The 15,256-nt window shown below is 43.9% G+C and overlaps 1 protein-coding gene across 1 annotated transcript in view; it reads right to left on the reverse strand.

Annotated features, from left to right (window-relative positions):
- T265_12938 (hypothetical protein) overlaps positions 1–2,693 on the reverse strand; it is a gene marked incomplete at both ends in the record, with an annotated part of 7,733 nt that extends 5,040 nt beyond the window's left edge. The window contains 2 exons of the mRNA XM_009166372.1: positions 2,023–2,450; positions 2,489–2,693. Of these exons, the coding sequence (XP_009164636.1) occupies positions 2,023–2,450; positions 2,489–2,693 (633 nt within the window). The remainder of the gene's footprint in view (positions 1–2,022; positions 2,451–2,488) is intronic.
- Positions 2,694–15,256: the final 12,563 nt, after the last annotated feature.

Consider the following 15,256-nt stretch of genomic DNA (forward strand, 5'->3'; position numbering starts at 1 on the left):
ATATATATATATATATATATATATATATATATATATTACCTCTCAGTGTCTAACCATCGGTCTATCTGAAGGTTTGACCAGGTGGGAAGGAAACACCTGACTGGCAATTACAGAATATACCTAGTGAGTTTATGAAGAAACCTCTTCCGACTGAAAAAACTAATCACATTATAAAGGATACGCTTGTTACCAGAAGTACTTTGTATATCACAGGACCGCCAACCTCATGTAGCTTAGGTTTTAGCTCGGTATGACCGTGAGGCATACAGTTCATGCTCTGCTGTCACCAACAAAACGATGGAAACTATTGTGTAACCGCAAAAGAAGTATGGAGGAAGTATGCCATAATGAAATATAAAAGGGGGAACTCATGAGCACTTATCACAAAATCTTGTATATTTCAAGAGGAAACATCAAAAACCTATGGAATATATCTGAGCACTGCATTGGAGCGAAATGTCAGCAGCTGAACTAACCAAACGTCCTCAACGAATCTCAAACAACATAAGCTCAAGATACTGACAAACAAGTGTTCACTATGCAGCTAGGAGGTGGTAGCTTTACATCCCGTGTGCCGTAGGGTCTCTAATCACGCATAAGAGTAATAACGTAGACCCCAGCTTCGAAAGCGCAAAGATCGACCAGCCCCAAGATCGATGGTAACCAGTTTTGGTTCACAGCCCATACTATTCCATCTTTTACCAAACAAAAGTTTAAGAATAGAACACAAGGGCTACTTTGATAGATCCACACCATTTAGCCTGATAGGTCATATATGCCAATCTGACTAGTCGTCTAGAACTCACATATTCTGCAGTTGAGTTATACCTGCTACACCAAAGAGACATCAGTAGTCGAATGTTTGAAGCTCAAATTTCTCAGACAGGAAGTCAAGTTTTGAGGGTTTAAAGTAGGACTGCCTTCAACGTATATTTTGTTAGCACGGATCCCAAACCTCTGCAGTATTCGCTTCCTATGCCAAAGGTGAATAAATTTAGTATATACATCCGTGCCTCGATGATTCATGTGGTGATTTCATGTCACAGCAAATACAGGGCTTGTGTAACTTCCAAGCTCATCATCACTGTCAGCTGTAATAACCGCGTACTCGTCGTACAGTAGTTGTAGCTGGTGTTGCAGGCGGGAGCTGATAAATCGGTACGTAAATCCATCACTGTCAGTGGGCTGTCGAATCGGGGGGGTTGAAAAAGGAGCTATGCATTGAAGGCAATAGCTTGGATGCACGAGTGCCATTGAGGGTGCGACTGAGCCATGTGTGACGATGTTTCTAAACACTGATGTGGCCTGTCTCCGTGTCCCCATCCAGGAAGATGGCAGTGGCCAGCGCAGCTGAGTTTGCTGGTAATGGCTCTCATACTTCGGTGCCAAGTCGTTGTTTGATCGCCTCTCGCTCTCTTCCACCCTTCACGCGGTTGTGCAGAAAGAGCACTTCGAGGAAGTCGGTCGGCTGGCATACTCAGCACGTGGCCAAGCCAGCGCAACCTATGCAGCGTGATCAGTTCATATATCTATGGTTAGTTATTTCTGCTGAATACCATTCGACGTACTTCCAAGACCAGTGAGCCTAAGGTTTGTCAACAAGTATTTGACGATCATAAGCTACTTTCCGGAGGCCCATGACGTGTGAACTTTCACTTACGTGTACCTTTTGTTGGACTTCCTAAGTTCAGTGTTCCAACAGAAAAACATCGATAAAAATGCACATTCTTGTAAGTTTCACCATAAACCATATGACAAAGGCGTACTGGGTGGTTTGCTGCGCGCTACGACTCCAGAATCTCATATATAGGCACAGATATTTATATGCTTTAAGAGCGATTGTATTAAGCCTCCCTCAAAAGTGCTTGAGAATTATAAAAGACTACATACCGAAAGTTACCTGACCTAACCGATGATTCAGAGCTTATGCGGGCTGTTTAAAGTACCCTAAATCAACACATAAAACGTTGGTTTGGGCCAACCGGGATATGAAACACCATGCACACAGCAATAGAAACCCACCTGTTGACAAATCGAAGCGTAGCGAGCTAGTACGTTAGCGTTCTCCAACATCGCCTGATAGGATGGTGTATGTGGTCCGATTTTAAGAACGCAACGCCATTTGGCGAAATGACAACCGTCCTTTTTGTACTGGGCACATCGTTCAGCCAAACCATCCAGTCCTTGAGTTGTGCATTCATTCAAAGATCCAGCAAGCGGAACAACTCCCTTATCAACCTTTATCCCGGGAATGATATTGCGCTCCTTCAGCAGCGCTACCAGCGGTCGACCATCATCAGTTTTCTGATACAATGTCTCGTGGAAAAGGATGACGCCAGAAATATTTTTAGAAGCCTCGGGGTTACTGGAGAATAGTAGTTGCCGATATTGCCGCCGATGCTCTTCGGTGTTCTCTACACCAATGTTCTGGAGACGCTTTCCCATAGTAGCTAAGAAACGTCAAATATTTTGACACGCATAAACATACCAGTGCTTTCATCGGCCGCAAGAATGCCTTTACCAGGAGCGACAATCGCCTGCGCTATTTCCCGCAGTTCTTTCATTTGGCTTTCACTGAGGTATTCAGCAAATCGAGTCATGATGCTGACGTGAGCTGGTAAACTAAGACGTGACCAGAGAAACAATATTATATGAGATCTTCCGTGACAACCACTATGACAATAAATTAACAGTTTATGTTATCCGAAAATTTGGGTAGAAAATGGGGAGCTACTGAACAAACATCTATACACACAAACCAGAACTGACCGAGTTCGAGAGGGTCCGACGGAAAATTTGGAATAACCACTGGTGTGTGTTGCAAGAGTACAAATATAATTGCATTAAACAAACACTTTGGGAGTTCATGTCAGGATAAGCTTCGTCACAGTATTACGCTCACTAAATTCATCCAAGAGAACGTATCTATAGAATAGCACAGAAAGACGAATGAGTTGAACGGTGGCCTTCAGCAGCGCGTTGTTCAAAATAACAGAGCTCTGCCAGAAATGAAGGCCCCTCAGTATTCGCACAATGGAATGGAATTCTCAAACTCTCTGACGTGTCCCTGATTAATTAAAGTAAACAGGAATTAAGTTGAGAGTACCGGTCGAATATTTTGATCAATATGTGGGTATCCCAAGGTCACAACGAGCCTGGGGAATCGATCCAACAGATTTTTCCACCAGAGACATGATTGCTTCAGTGGACAATGAAATTTGGTGGGCTGACAAAATATGGACGTAGATGAAGATGGTTTTTGGTTTCAGAACACGCGCGACAAAACTCTGCGTTTTGGCGCAAAACGTTTTACTCTACGTGTAAAGGTTTTCTAGTTAAAAACATTGTGCGGCTAATGGGTTCAAAATGAAGAGTCACGGGCTAGGGGCGCACCCAAATTATTTTCGCCGAAACTATAGGGCTTTCGAAGTTGTGACTATAACAGGGAGTTAGTCCAACCCATCTGCGCCTTTCATTCATATTTTCTTTAAACGAGTGAAATTTCAAGTCCATGGACCATCAACGATTCTCATTTTGTGACCGATTTGCGCAAGATAGAACACTAAATCACACTTCATCACATTTTGGCGTTCTTCGGCGTTCGTCAAGGATAAGCAACTTCTGAATAATGTTTATTAGAAAGTCCATCCTGTGAGATTGGCCACTCACGCTTGTTTGCTTTACACTCTTCAGATTTAACAAAGTGGATGATTTTGTTCGGCGAACCTTTCCACGACACATTTTTTCATGGAGCTATACTTCCATCAAGTATAACCTCATTAGACAACAGCATGGACTCTGCAGTAGCGATGCGAGCGCTTTCTCTGTTGATGATCCTCCTTTCTAGGTATGCATAAGATGGATAATACAGAGATGTGATAGCTGCAGGTAGATTACCAAAATAATGGCATCATTCCTATCATGATTATGACGCTCCCTAGGCGCTGACCACCATAACGTGGTCATAGCGACAACGGTAGTCGTTATCACTCACCCCGACTACTCATCTTGGCCGCTAGGCCCGTGTCCATGTGCGACGCAGATCATGGGGTCCCAGTTATGCAAATTAGCTCAATCCAATGGCCACCCATAACCATATGCGCTGTCGCTTATTTTCGCCAATTATAGTAAACACCAGGCCTTACTTGGCTACTTGTCGCACACGCTACATCCGTGTCCATGTGCGGCGTCGAATAACCGGTAACCTTATCCAACTTAATTTGTCATACTCTTAACTGTACGTGTTGTCGCTTATCCTTGCTACTTATGATAAAAACCGGGTCATTATTTATGCGGACCGATGGATACGAGTCTAAAATATGCACACATGCCTGATCTAATGGCAAACGACGGACGTAACAACTGTGCGCGATATCGCCTACCTTGACCACTTTTTGAAACTGCTAGGACAGTGCTTATATGCGACGCTGATTATTAGGCCTCAGCTATGTGCATTTTCCAGATCCACCTGCCAATGTTGGCCCGTCCTACCCATAACTGTGGCCGCACTCTCTTGTGTCTGCTATCTCTGTTAAACCCGGACCCAGTTTCTATGCGGGCCGTTAAAAATGAGGTTCAAACTATGCAAAATATCCCGATCCATGGTTTTGAGACAACCGTTGTCAAACAGCCCTACACCCTGACACGTTACTTGATATTCACGGACATATCGCCTTGACGCCATAGATGATTCAAAAAAAGCAAGTTCAACCCGAGCAATTCAGGTTCGTTTACTGACCTCATCTGTCACAATACGATCAAAAATTATACCAATTCAAATGTATATAAAACGCTGCACCACATTAAATCTCCAACGGGAAGGGAACCCCGAACCCTGAACCCCTGAACCAAAAATATCCCACTCCTTACAAAATCACGCATCCCAGTCTAATCACCTCATAAATGAAGTCCGCTACGGGATTGTACGGAAACCGAAGTATTTCAGTGCAGTTAGGGCGCTGCATTCCTATACCCAGTTTGATAGCACGCCTACAACTGCTAACTTTCCTCTTTTGGCTTTCCCTATCGCCCACTTGTTCCATTACCTGCAACTACGAACAAACTCCGCTTTATTCTGACTGTAACCTCATTTTCATGCCTGACGGTACGCCACACACCCGTTTGGAATAAACATCGTTATGATGACGTGAAACTTTGTGGGTACAAAGTGCACACCAAAGAACGGGGTGACTTTGGTCAGTTCATCAGAAAACGCCAGAGCCTTTTGCTCCTGTTCGAAGATGAGAACAATGTCTTTCCCCAACATGTCCACCCGTCCCAACCCTCCTGCCCACGACGATGCAAAAGAGCGCACGGTTGAAAGTCTCACTTCAACCGCATGCCCTCTTCACAAATATACTCCTTCCGCATGATGGACCTCAAATTCCACCCTCTGCAATGAAGCTCGGGAAGGCGAAAATGTAACTTTTTCCAGACGCCTGAGTTTGATCTATGGTTGTCCTAATTGTGGCATATATCTCGAGCAATCCTCTTTGAATAAAAAATCCACTGACAGTAGACGAAAAGATGCAACAAGACTCACTAAGTGCACGCGAAATGACACCTCACAGGCAACTGGATTTTCGAAGCGCCATGCTCACCCTTCGGCTGTAACAGCTTTATTCTGAGGTCAGCTCATCGTAGAAAAACGCAACACCACAAGGTATCTCTGGTCTAATGTCTCTGCAAGTTCAAAACTAACTTAGTTGCACACAATCCAGCCAATACACGTACCTCATACCCACATTTTTCAAAACCAGTTCGCATCGACAGCATACCCATTATCTGCAACTAAATATCGATCATCGTTTTTGAAATCAAACAGTGTCGCCTCACTGAAGTAGTGAGGAATTGTGTTAACTTTTGACTGTCTGTAATTTCGGGAGGCATTCAAACCCACATTAAAGTGATTTCTAGCAAACCTTTTGGACGCTTTTTCTATTTTGGGTCCCCAGTGTAGACATGGCGGTCATATTACTCCGTTTGAATGGCAAAATGACCGTGTTACACAGGAGACCATTTCAGTCCCTTTAATTCATGTAAGGACTTGGAAGCAGTAAGCATCATATTGTGCCGTCTGATTGTTCTGCCCACGAACACAATAGTTCACTCAACGGCACTACTGATGGCTCGGTATACAGGTGAGGACTTAAACCTTGCCTTAATCCCGATTAACTATATGCCGAACATCACAAAAAACAAAAAACACAATAGCGATGATTCAGCGGGACACTTGCCGTACAAGCAGCAGAATCATTCATATTCAGGTAGCAAATGGCCGCTCCAATTTGAGGTGGCGCGGACGTAATGGGCGTGATTATTCTCTAGGTTGTTTTCAGTTTATTTCCAAATCTTATACGTAAGAATGCACACAAAAAAACCAGCCCTTCCACAAAATTTCCCACCGTCTTCACAGAGACAATGCGCGGATCCAACGGCAGACATTTTAAGCGCCCGAATAATTACCATCAAATGCTAAAAACTTTATGTTGAAGATTTTCCTTTTCGGACCACGATTTCAGAGAAATTCCATGTGTGTGCCTAGGACGTAGAATGATCGTGTTGCAACTTTCTTTAAAGTTGCTCCTCGTTTGAATGGCTACCTTCTCGGTTAACAAATGGACCGCCCTTTTGGACTGTTGTAATTGAACTCCATTTCAGTTTGGCAAGACATTTATTTTTCCCGTTTGCCTTCCAGCGAAAATCGGGTTTGCTGCTTCTGTTATGCTATTTTTGTACCAAGACCTTGGTCAGTTACAAATTCGTTTAACTGCATGAGTTCGCGACCCGGATTCAATCACGCGTTGACCGCTAATCCATATCAAATTTGCTTGTTTTTTGGAGTGCCTCATCGTTTTTCGAAAGCCGTCGAGGTTTGTATTTTTGTATCGTATAACATGCCAGGACGCTATGCCACCCACAAGTTGGGAATAAACATTATTATTATTATTATTTGTGTGACTAATTTTATTTTTATAGTACGGCACATTTGCGTGGCAATTCGTTCGGAATTTTGCCGGTTTGATTGCTAACCTTGTTTCTCGTTGCTCAATAAACCGATACGCTCGTTAAAGTTCTCATCGTTATTGTCGGTCAATTTCAAAAACCATGAAAAATTTTAGTAAAAACCGGGCCAGTCGAACGCGTTTCATTTTCAGCCAGGAACTGCAGGGCTAGTATAGCTTCTAGGACTCGTTTGGGGGCTCCGGGGTTTTTAGCCGACATAAAGAGAAACTTGAGCTTAAGTCAGGGGCAATGAAGACTGATCACAAAAAACAACTCCTGACGGCTAAAGCCAAGGTAAAGTTGGCTGAGCTCAGAGCATCATTGACCAGAGGCAGAGACGGATTAGAACATATCAACAGGTCGGGTTTTTTATAGTCCTCAAAAAATCGCATTGGAAACTGTGTTGAAGATTGCAGAAAGATTGCATTGAATTGAATTCTGAAAGTCAATGTAATCTCGCGGTAGGTGAACAACAACATAACGGATTAGGTGACTTCCGTCATTTGGGTTCCATTACGGAGGGTCTGGATTTACTAAGAATTGGCCCTTCACTGTTTAATGTTCATCCTGGAAGCTATCGGAGGCTGACGCGTCAGTTCGTGAATTACGTCAAAAGCAAGACCAAAGACGATAGAAAGGGGCCCATACAATTATTGAACGCGTGCACCGGTGTAGCCCGGGAAGCGGTCGAAGACTGCCTCGTGCTTCAGCCTGCGGAAGGATACGAACGTTTCCGCCGAAGCCGGCGCGGGTCTTTCTGAAGTTTGCTAGAGCCCATATTGATGATCTCATAAAATGTTTCCATTCTACATTGCATGAGACGGGAGATCTGATTCGGTTGGTCTTCAAATTGCAGAGGTGCAAAATAGCTCTGACTCAGCTGAACTCAGTACAGAACTGAGTTCTCTGAAGAATTTGGATGGGTCTGTGAGGTGCTTGCCCAATACTTCGCTACGCAAGTGGGAGGAGTTTGTTTTCTAAGGCATCCATAATCAGAGGAGCCGTCATTAGTCGACTTCACACAGTTCGTCACTCAAATGGCAGCCGTTACAGCCTTCTGACAGAATTTGTTGCGCAACAGGACCCAAGTGTACGTGGCCAATTTATTACAGATGAAGGCAAGAGCAGAATCGCTTGGAGTCATGCGATCGTTCGCTCCGAGCGGGACCCACTATTGAACGAGACTAGTTGTAAGGCTTGTAGTGGTTAACACCGTTTCACTAACTGCAAGCGCGGGTCTCGTTTAACAGAGGAAGCATGTGGAAGTTTCGAGGTGTGTCCGATCCGCAATGACGAGGTCATTTTGGCGAAAGATGCTTCAGTAGTATCTGAAATCCTCTCATCAGAGGTCGTGAATTCACGTTCGGAAACTGCAAGTCGCTGGCCTCGCTCGAAATAATTGTTCTTTGAGGATATTCCGTTTAAATTGTTTGGTATATTAATTGTCTGTGGTGATGTCGAAGGTCACTGGGTACTAGATCAGCGGTTGGGAGGTCGGAAAGAACCGTTTGCCGTGCAGACACCGCTATGTTCGGTTATACTTGGGACACTGGGTTCAGGTAGCCTTGTAAGAGTCACCGCCAGCTGCCAGTCGTCAGTGGACCCGTCATTAAATGGTCACCTTCGTACTTTACACAACGCTGGCTTTGCAGACATTGATTCGCCTCGAAAAACATAACCTGTGGAGGACAAACGAACAGCAGAAGTGGCAAGCGCATGGTGGAACATTTTGGAGGGCACTTTGTGACACCACTCCCGTGGGAAGCAGACTGACCTACTGGTTCTTCAAACATTTCGGCAGCTTTATCAAGACTGCACTTATTGCGAAAACATTTTTTGCATGACCCAGAATACTTCGAAACATATGCAGCAGTTACTTCACGAAAATCCCAAGAAGGGCTACGTAGTGCCAGTTATCTCCGATCTGATAACATTACGATCAACCGCAAGATGGTACCTGCTCCACCACGCACTATTGAATCCCAGAAGGCCTGGAAAATGCGGGTTGTATTTGACTGTGCGGCTAAGCGCAACTGAAGATCGCTGAACGACATGCTTCTCCAGGAACCAGACACAACTACTGATTTAATAGGTATTCTTTTGAAACTTCGAAGAGACCGGATTGTTATGTTGGCAGACGTGGAAAAAATGTTTATGCAAATTCATGCACCACAGCTTGATCAAGGGGCTCTGAGGTTTGTATGGTTTTTCCAGAATGGGCTTATTAGTGAGCCTATTGGTCTTCAAATGACCTCTCATGCTTTCGGTGCCATCTCTTTGCCACTCTGTGTCAATTTCTATTTGCGAAAACCCGTGTCTGTTTTCGGCGGGCAGTATGACCATAGCATTTAATCATCCGTGCTAAAGAACTTCTCCCTAGATGATCGCTTGGTGTCAGTAGTTTCCGTCACAGACGCAAAGAGTTTTGTTGAAGGAATAACCAAGCTACTGTCAAAAGAGGAGTTTCACCTTCGTAAGTGGGTGATTAATATTCCCGATATACTGCAAGGGTTCTCGCCATCTGAAGGAATGGAGGCTCTAGTGGAAACGTCTTCAAAGACGGTGAATACGCAACGAGCGATGGCCGTTGAGTGGGATCCACCTCATGACATCCTCTGCTTTTGGATTCGTATTCTCGAAAAACCACGAACATGAAGAGGAATCTCAGCAGCTGTTTGTTCGCTTTTTGATCCACCAGGATTGGTAGCCTCTGTATGCTCAATCACGATGGAACTACAACAAGAACTAAGGAGAGCCGGCCCTGATTGAGACTTTCCTATCGGTGAAGATCATTCAATTCGATGGCATTCTTGGTTGAACTCCGTCAAGTCTATTGGAATTGTGCGGTACTCGCGATGCTTCTAACCCGACGATTTCGTGGGTGTCTGTAACCCTGAGCTTCATCTATTATCAGATGCGTCAGAAACGGGTTATGGCATTGCTGCATACGCAGGTTTTGTGTCGAACGATGGTCGTGTGGCATGCCGTTTGATTTTCAGCAAATCCAGAGTTGCTCCACCGAAGACCGTTACCGTTCCGGGGTTAGAACTTGCTGCCGCCGCATCAGCAGCCAGGGTCTACAATCTACTGATTGATAGTTTAATTAACTTCTTCTCCGCGGTCACTCCCTACAGACTCACAGATAATGATTTGTTACATCAATAATCAGTCCACGAGATTTTGTACCTTCATGGCCAGTCGGCTAGCCAAGGATACTCCCTGCAGAACGAACGGAAGCACGTAAAATCATCACAAAACCCTGCCGGCCTACCATCCAGGGGCATTGAATGAATGGACGACCTAATTCTCTAGATGTATGGACCAGAGTTCATCAACGAACCAAAGATTCCTGTGTCATCTTTGACTCCTGATTGGATGCCGGATGGCGTGAAGCTGGAAACGATTCGAGCAATGGTTACCGTTATTTTTATTCGAAGTATTTCCGAGCGTTTGTTTGCCCGATAGTCTAGCTGGTCTAGGCTGTTAATATCAGTCGCTTGGTTGAGCACTTCATACGCTACCTTATGCACCAATTTAGAAGGTCTATCTTCATGCTATTTGATAGTTAAAGAACTCACAGAAGCTCGAACATTCGTTATCCGTCAGGTCCAAGCAGAAGTATATGGTGATAAATTAAGTCGTTTAAAAACGGACATTCAATCGAAACAGACTAGGGTCTCAGCACTGCGTAAGATTTGTTTCATCCGCCTCGACGTGTTTTTTTGCGTTGATGGATGGCTCCAGTATTATAGTTACCCAGTAAACACCCAGTCGCTGATCTACTGGTTCGATATTATCATGAGGCAGGTCACTCAGACGCTTTTTATGCCCTAGGCGTTGTTAGGTAAAATGTTTGGATAGTTCATGGGAGGCAAGCGTTGAGGCGCGTCCTTCATCACTGCATGTAGTGCAAAAACGGTCAAGGAACATATGTCAGCAAATGATGGCTCCGTTACCATCAGTGAGATCTGAAACTGGCAGAAAATATTTCGAAGCTGTGGGCGCTGATTACTTTGGACCATTTTTGGTAAAGCCTGGCCGCAGCATGTAAAGAGATAAGGTTGCATCTTTTTGTGTATGGCTACCCGAATGTTTCACCTCGAAGTGACGCCCGCATTGACTACCGATTCCTTCACTTTGTCGTTAATGAGGTTTGTTTGTAAAAAAGGAAAACGTCTGGATAACGGATCTAACTTCGTTGGCGCCGTGATGGAACTCAGGGAGCACCAAGCGAAACTTAATAACTAACTATTGGCTCGAGGTATTCAGTGGAATTTAAGCCCCCCTTTGCTAGTCATCGAGGAGTGTGGAAGCGAACGTTACGGTTATCGTGGCAAATCATTTTTGCGCTCATGCAAGAACAAACCTCATCTGATGATTTTCTGTCAACTCTTTCATCAAGGTGGAATGTATTCAAAACAATCCGTCTTTAAAATATTTATGTTTAGGTTGCCATGACGCTTTTGCTTTGACTCGGAATCACCTCTTGCTAAACGAAGCAAATGCAGGCGTTTCATCACACTGTGATTTAAAAAGGCGGCTCACGTGACGTTGGAAACAGGTGAATTATTCGTCGGATGTTATTTGGAGCAGGTGGATGAATAAATACACTCCAACGCTTTAGCTTCGCCAGAAGTGGTTAAGTCAGAATGGAAACCTCAGAAAGGTTGATGTTGTAGTAGTGTCTGAACATCTTTATGGGCGAAGATGGCTATCGGATGTTCTCACAGTGTCAAACGGATTTAGGCGGCCTTGTCAGAACGGTTTCCCTTCGTACAAGCTTCGATGTCATCAAGCGCGATGTTAGGAGCCTATGTTTGTCGAAAAAGGAGGACTAACCTCAATGAGAGGTTTGCATTTCAGGGATGCTTTCCGTATATCACGATAGATTTATGTTAGAACAACCGGTTTCAAGCTCAGCGTAATGTCGTGGATAGGGGCGTGTACTTTTGAAACTGGCTTTTCTGGCTGGTGTGGACTCGGACCATTCAGGTTGGTGGTCAACGTTGCATGCTTGTTGACTAGAGCTCCCCTGATAACTTAAATGTTCGCTTACTGACCGTCGGGTGAATTTTTCCCGGCGGATTTTCAACTACATATATCTCCAAGATTTCCTCCCATCTTGAATGACTGCCTTACCGGTTAACAAATGGACCGCCCTTTTGGACTGTTGTAATTGAACTCCATTTCAGTTTGGCAAGACATTTATTTTTCCCGTTTGCCTTCCAGCGAAAATCGGGTTTGCTGCTTCTGTTATGCTATTTTTGTACCAAGACCTTGGTCAGTTACAAATTCGTTTAACTGCATGAGTTCGCGACCCGGATTCAATCACGCGTTGACCGCTAATCCATATCAAATTTGCTTGTTTTTTGGAGTGCCTCATCGTTTTTCGAAAGCCGTCGAGGTTTGTATTTTTGTATCGTATAATCATGCCAGACGCTATGCCACCCACAAGTTGGGAATAAACATTATTATTATTATTATTTGTGTGACTAATTTTATTTTTATAGTACGGCACATTTGCGTGGCAATTCGTTCGGAATTTTGCCGGTTTGATTGCTACCTTTGTTTCTTGTTGCTCAGTAAATCGAAACGCTCGTTACAGTTGTCGTCCCTCGTGGTGAGCAAGCATTCAGATGAACGTGCAACTATTTACCGATTTCAAGAACGCTTTAGAAAAAAAGGTGAATGCATCGCTGTACAGCTTTTCGATTGTGACACTTTCTCTAACTGACCGACTTCTGCATTTTCTTGTGATAACTCATCATACGTATGTTTGGTCAAATGTAACAGATAATCACCAAACCCTGACCTTATAAGCAAGTTGGGTAAGCGATCTGTGAATTTAGGGCTTATGCTAAACCACCTGCTCCTCATGACCGATCTAATCTATCGAGTGGATGGGCAGCCCCATATGGAGAAAGAGGGTTAGGCCAAACAAAATTTCACTGAAACTAATTACGGTCAGTTATCAGTTTTCCAAGGCTTATTTGCCGCGACACGTTCGGTAGGTTTTTCACATATAAGTGATCGCCTTGGTAAGTACATATATCATTTTCGCCACAGGATTATGCAGTTGTGTGATAGAAGTATAGGTCAATAAGTTGATAGACTCAGCAATCGCAAATATGAATAAATTAAATATTTCAAATCGCTTAGGTGATCTTTTACTCTGTGCTCCGAAATGGGTGGCACGGCTACTGCGTCTATCTTGGCCCACTGACTGTGTATCAACTGCATCACAACTACGTGGCTTGATAACACTAATTTTGCTACGTCCGGAAATGGTTTCTAAACGGAGGTACAACATATCAACAACAAGCAATAAGAGGTCCTAGTTTCATACTTTTTACCGAGTTATGGATAAATATTGTGCAACAGTGAGTTTCAGAAGAAAGCAATCTGTGATATCCCTAGTAGGTAGGAGGCCGTGAAAGCAGTCATTTGGGTTGAAAAGACATTTGCTTCGGAAGGAAGCAAATTCGTTCAGAATCTCAAAAAGGCTAGTGAGTTTATCTTTGAGGCCGATGTTAAAGTGGCGCAATAAACTTCTGAATTGTTTTATGCTCTTTTTGCTTTCAGCCTCGATTTATAGGTTTATAAAGCTGTCAGTTCCAAAGATGTCGAATTAAATGAATTGAAAATACAGAATTTTTAAATGAAAGTGGTTGTTTTTTGGGAAGTCTGATGAGACTTTTGTCATTGCTAAGCCAAAATGTGTTTAAAGTCAAAATCTGAATTAAATTAATGGTCACTTAATGAAAACCGCTGAGAAATTAGGTTGTGAGATTTCCTCCTTTGATCCGTTGTTTAGTTTCCACAAGTGGAGCTGACTCTATCTAGGCATTTGTCCTGTTGCCCACATTAAGAGAAAATATCCATTGGGACGGACTCAACCATTCACTTCAGTCACTGAAGAAAAGCGCTATCACGTGTAAAATGTAACATTCTCTTTAAATGGCAGATTTGGCCTTTGTTATTCTGGTTGGACTGAGAGTTTGCGTCCCAAAACAGAGGTAAACTCTTCATAAAGAAAACTACTCACAAGGTTGCTGAAAATTCTTCGATAACGCACGACCAGTTTCATCCCTCTTGCGGCTCATCAGGTAGGCGCAGTCTCCGAGTTTCCGTCAACCTTATGTTCTACATGAACCCCAATTGGACGGGATGTGAGTTAGGCTCTTGTTAGATATACGAAAAATTACAAGGTGGGTTCATGGGGCTAAAAAGCTTCAGTTTTCCATCATCAACTGCGGCATGTTTCAAAGGTCATTTGTCCCGGTTTTAAACATTATCAGACGAACCCAACTAATGTGGTGTCAGGTGAGACTGGTGACTGGTGCAAATTGATTCGTGTGGGTTGAGCGTATGTGTTTCCGTAGTACGTGTCCTCGTTGGTCAACGGATGGCACCTGTACTTGATACCGAATTGCGAGGTCATGAGCTTCACATGATGATGACTAGTAACCGGAGGGGTGACGAGAAACCGTCTGACCCGCTCACGTGGAAAGGCGAGTTCGGGACATCAGTGTGATACCCATTCCAATATTTTATTCTCAGGAGTGTCATAACTGATCTGATAGCCCCTAGATATTGCAATAATTGCAACCGCTGAGTCCTTCGCCGATGCTCTGAAGACATTTGGTATTCTCGCAACATCGTGAGGATGGCGTCTGCATCCAGCATTACCAACCTTTAGTCGTTTACGTGTGTAGGATGTCCGAAATAAGAGTGCGATGGGTATAGTCGGCCTCGTGAACAAGGTTGTTTCAGTCACGCGACTTGATTGGGTCCTTAATTGAAATTGGTTGTGTTCTTAATTCGTCACCTACTTGAAAATTTCTCCAAATGTTAGGAATGAATAAGACGCGACGGATACTTTTTTGTGTCGCTTGTGTGAAGTCTGTAACGTATCTAAAGAAAGCGCTGTTCAGTTCTCAGTGTCTCCAATATGAACCAACGGTGTACAACACCCAAACTCACCCACTTCTCTCGAACTCGTTTCCAAAATAATATAGTTAAAGTTAGACTCTGTTGAAAAGGGGCTAAGAACTTTCCTGCCTGCCGCTAACCACCCCTCAAAGTCTTCCGACCAACATTAAAACATTTTGAATTCCACATAACCTTACCCGCCTACCCTCCCACAACTGGAAGGGAGGGTACTCGCAGCACTCACAAGCCCACGAAGACCAAAGAAAATTTACCAGCGGTGAATCATCAATTGGGGCACCCTGAAGTGGAAGATTAAGGA

This window comes from Opisthorchis viverrini (genome assembly GCF_000715545.1).
Source record: "Opisthorchis viverrini unplaced genomic scaffold opera_v5_25, whole genome shotgun sequence".
In the NCBI taxonomy this organism is placed as follows: domain Eukaryota; kingdom Metazoa; phylum Platyhelminthes; class Trematoda; order Opisthorchiida; family Opisthorchiidae; genus Opisthorchis; species Opisthorchis viverrini.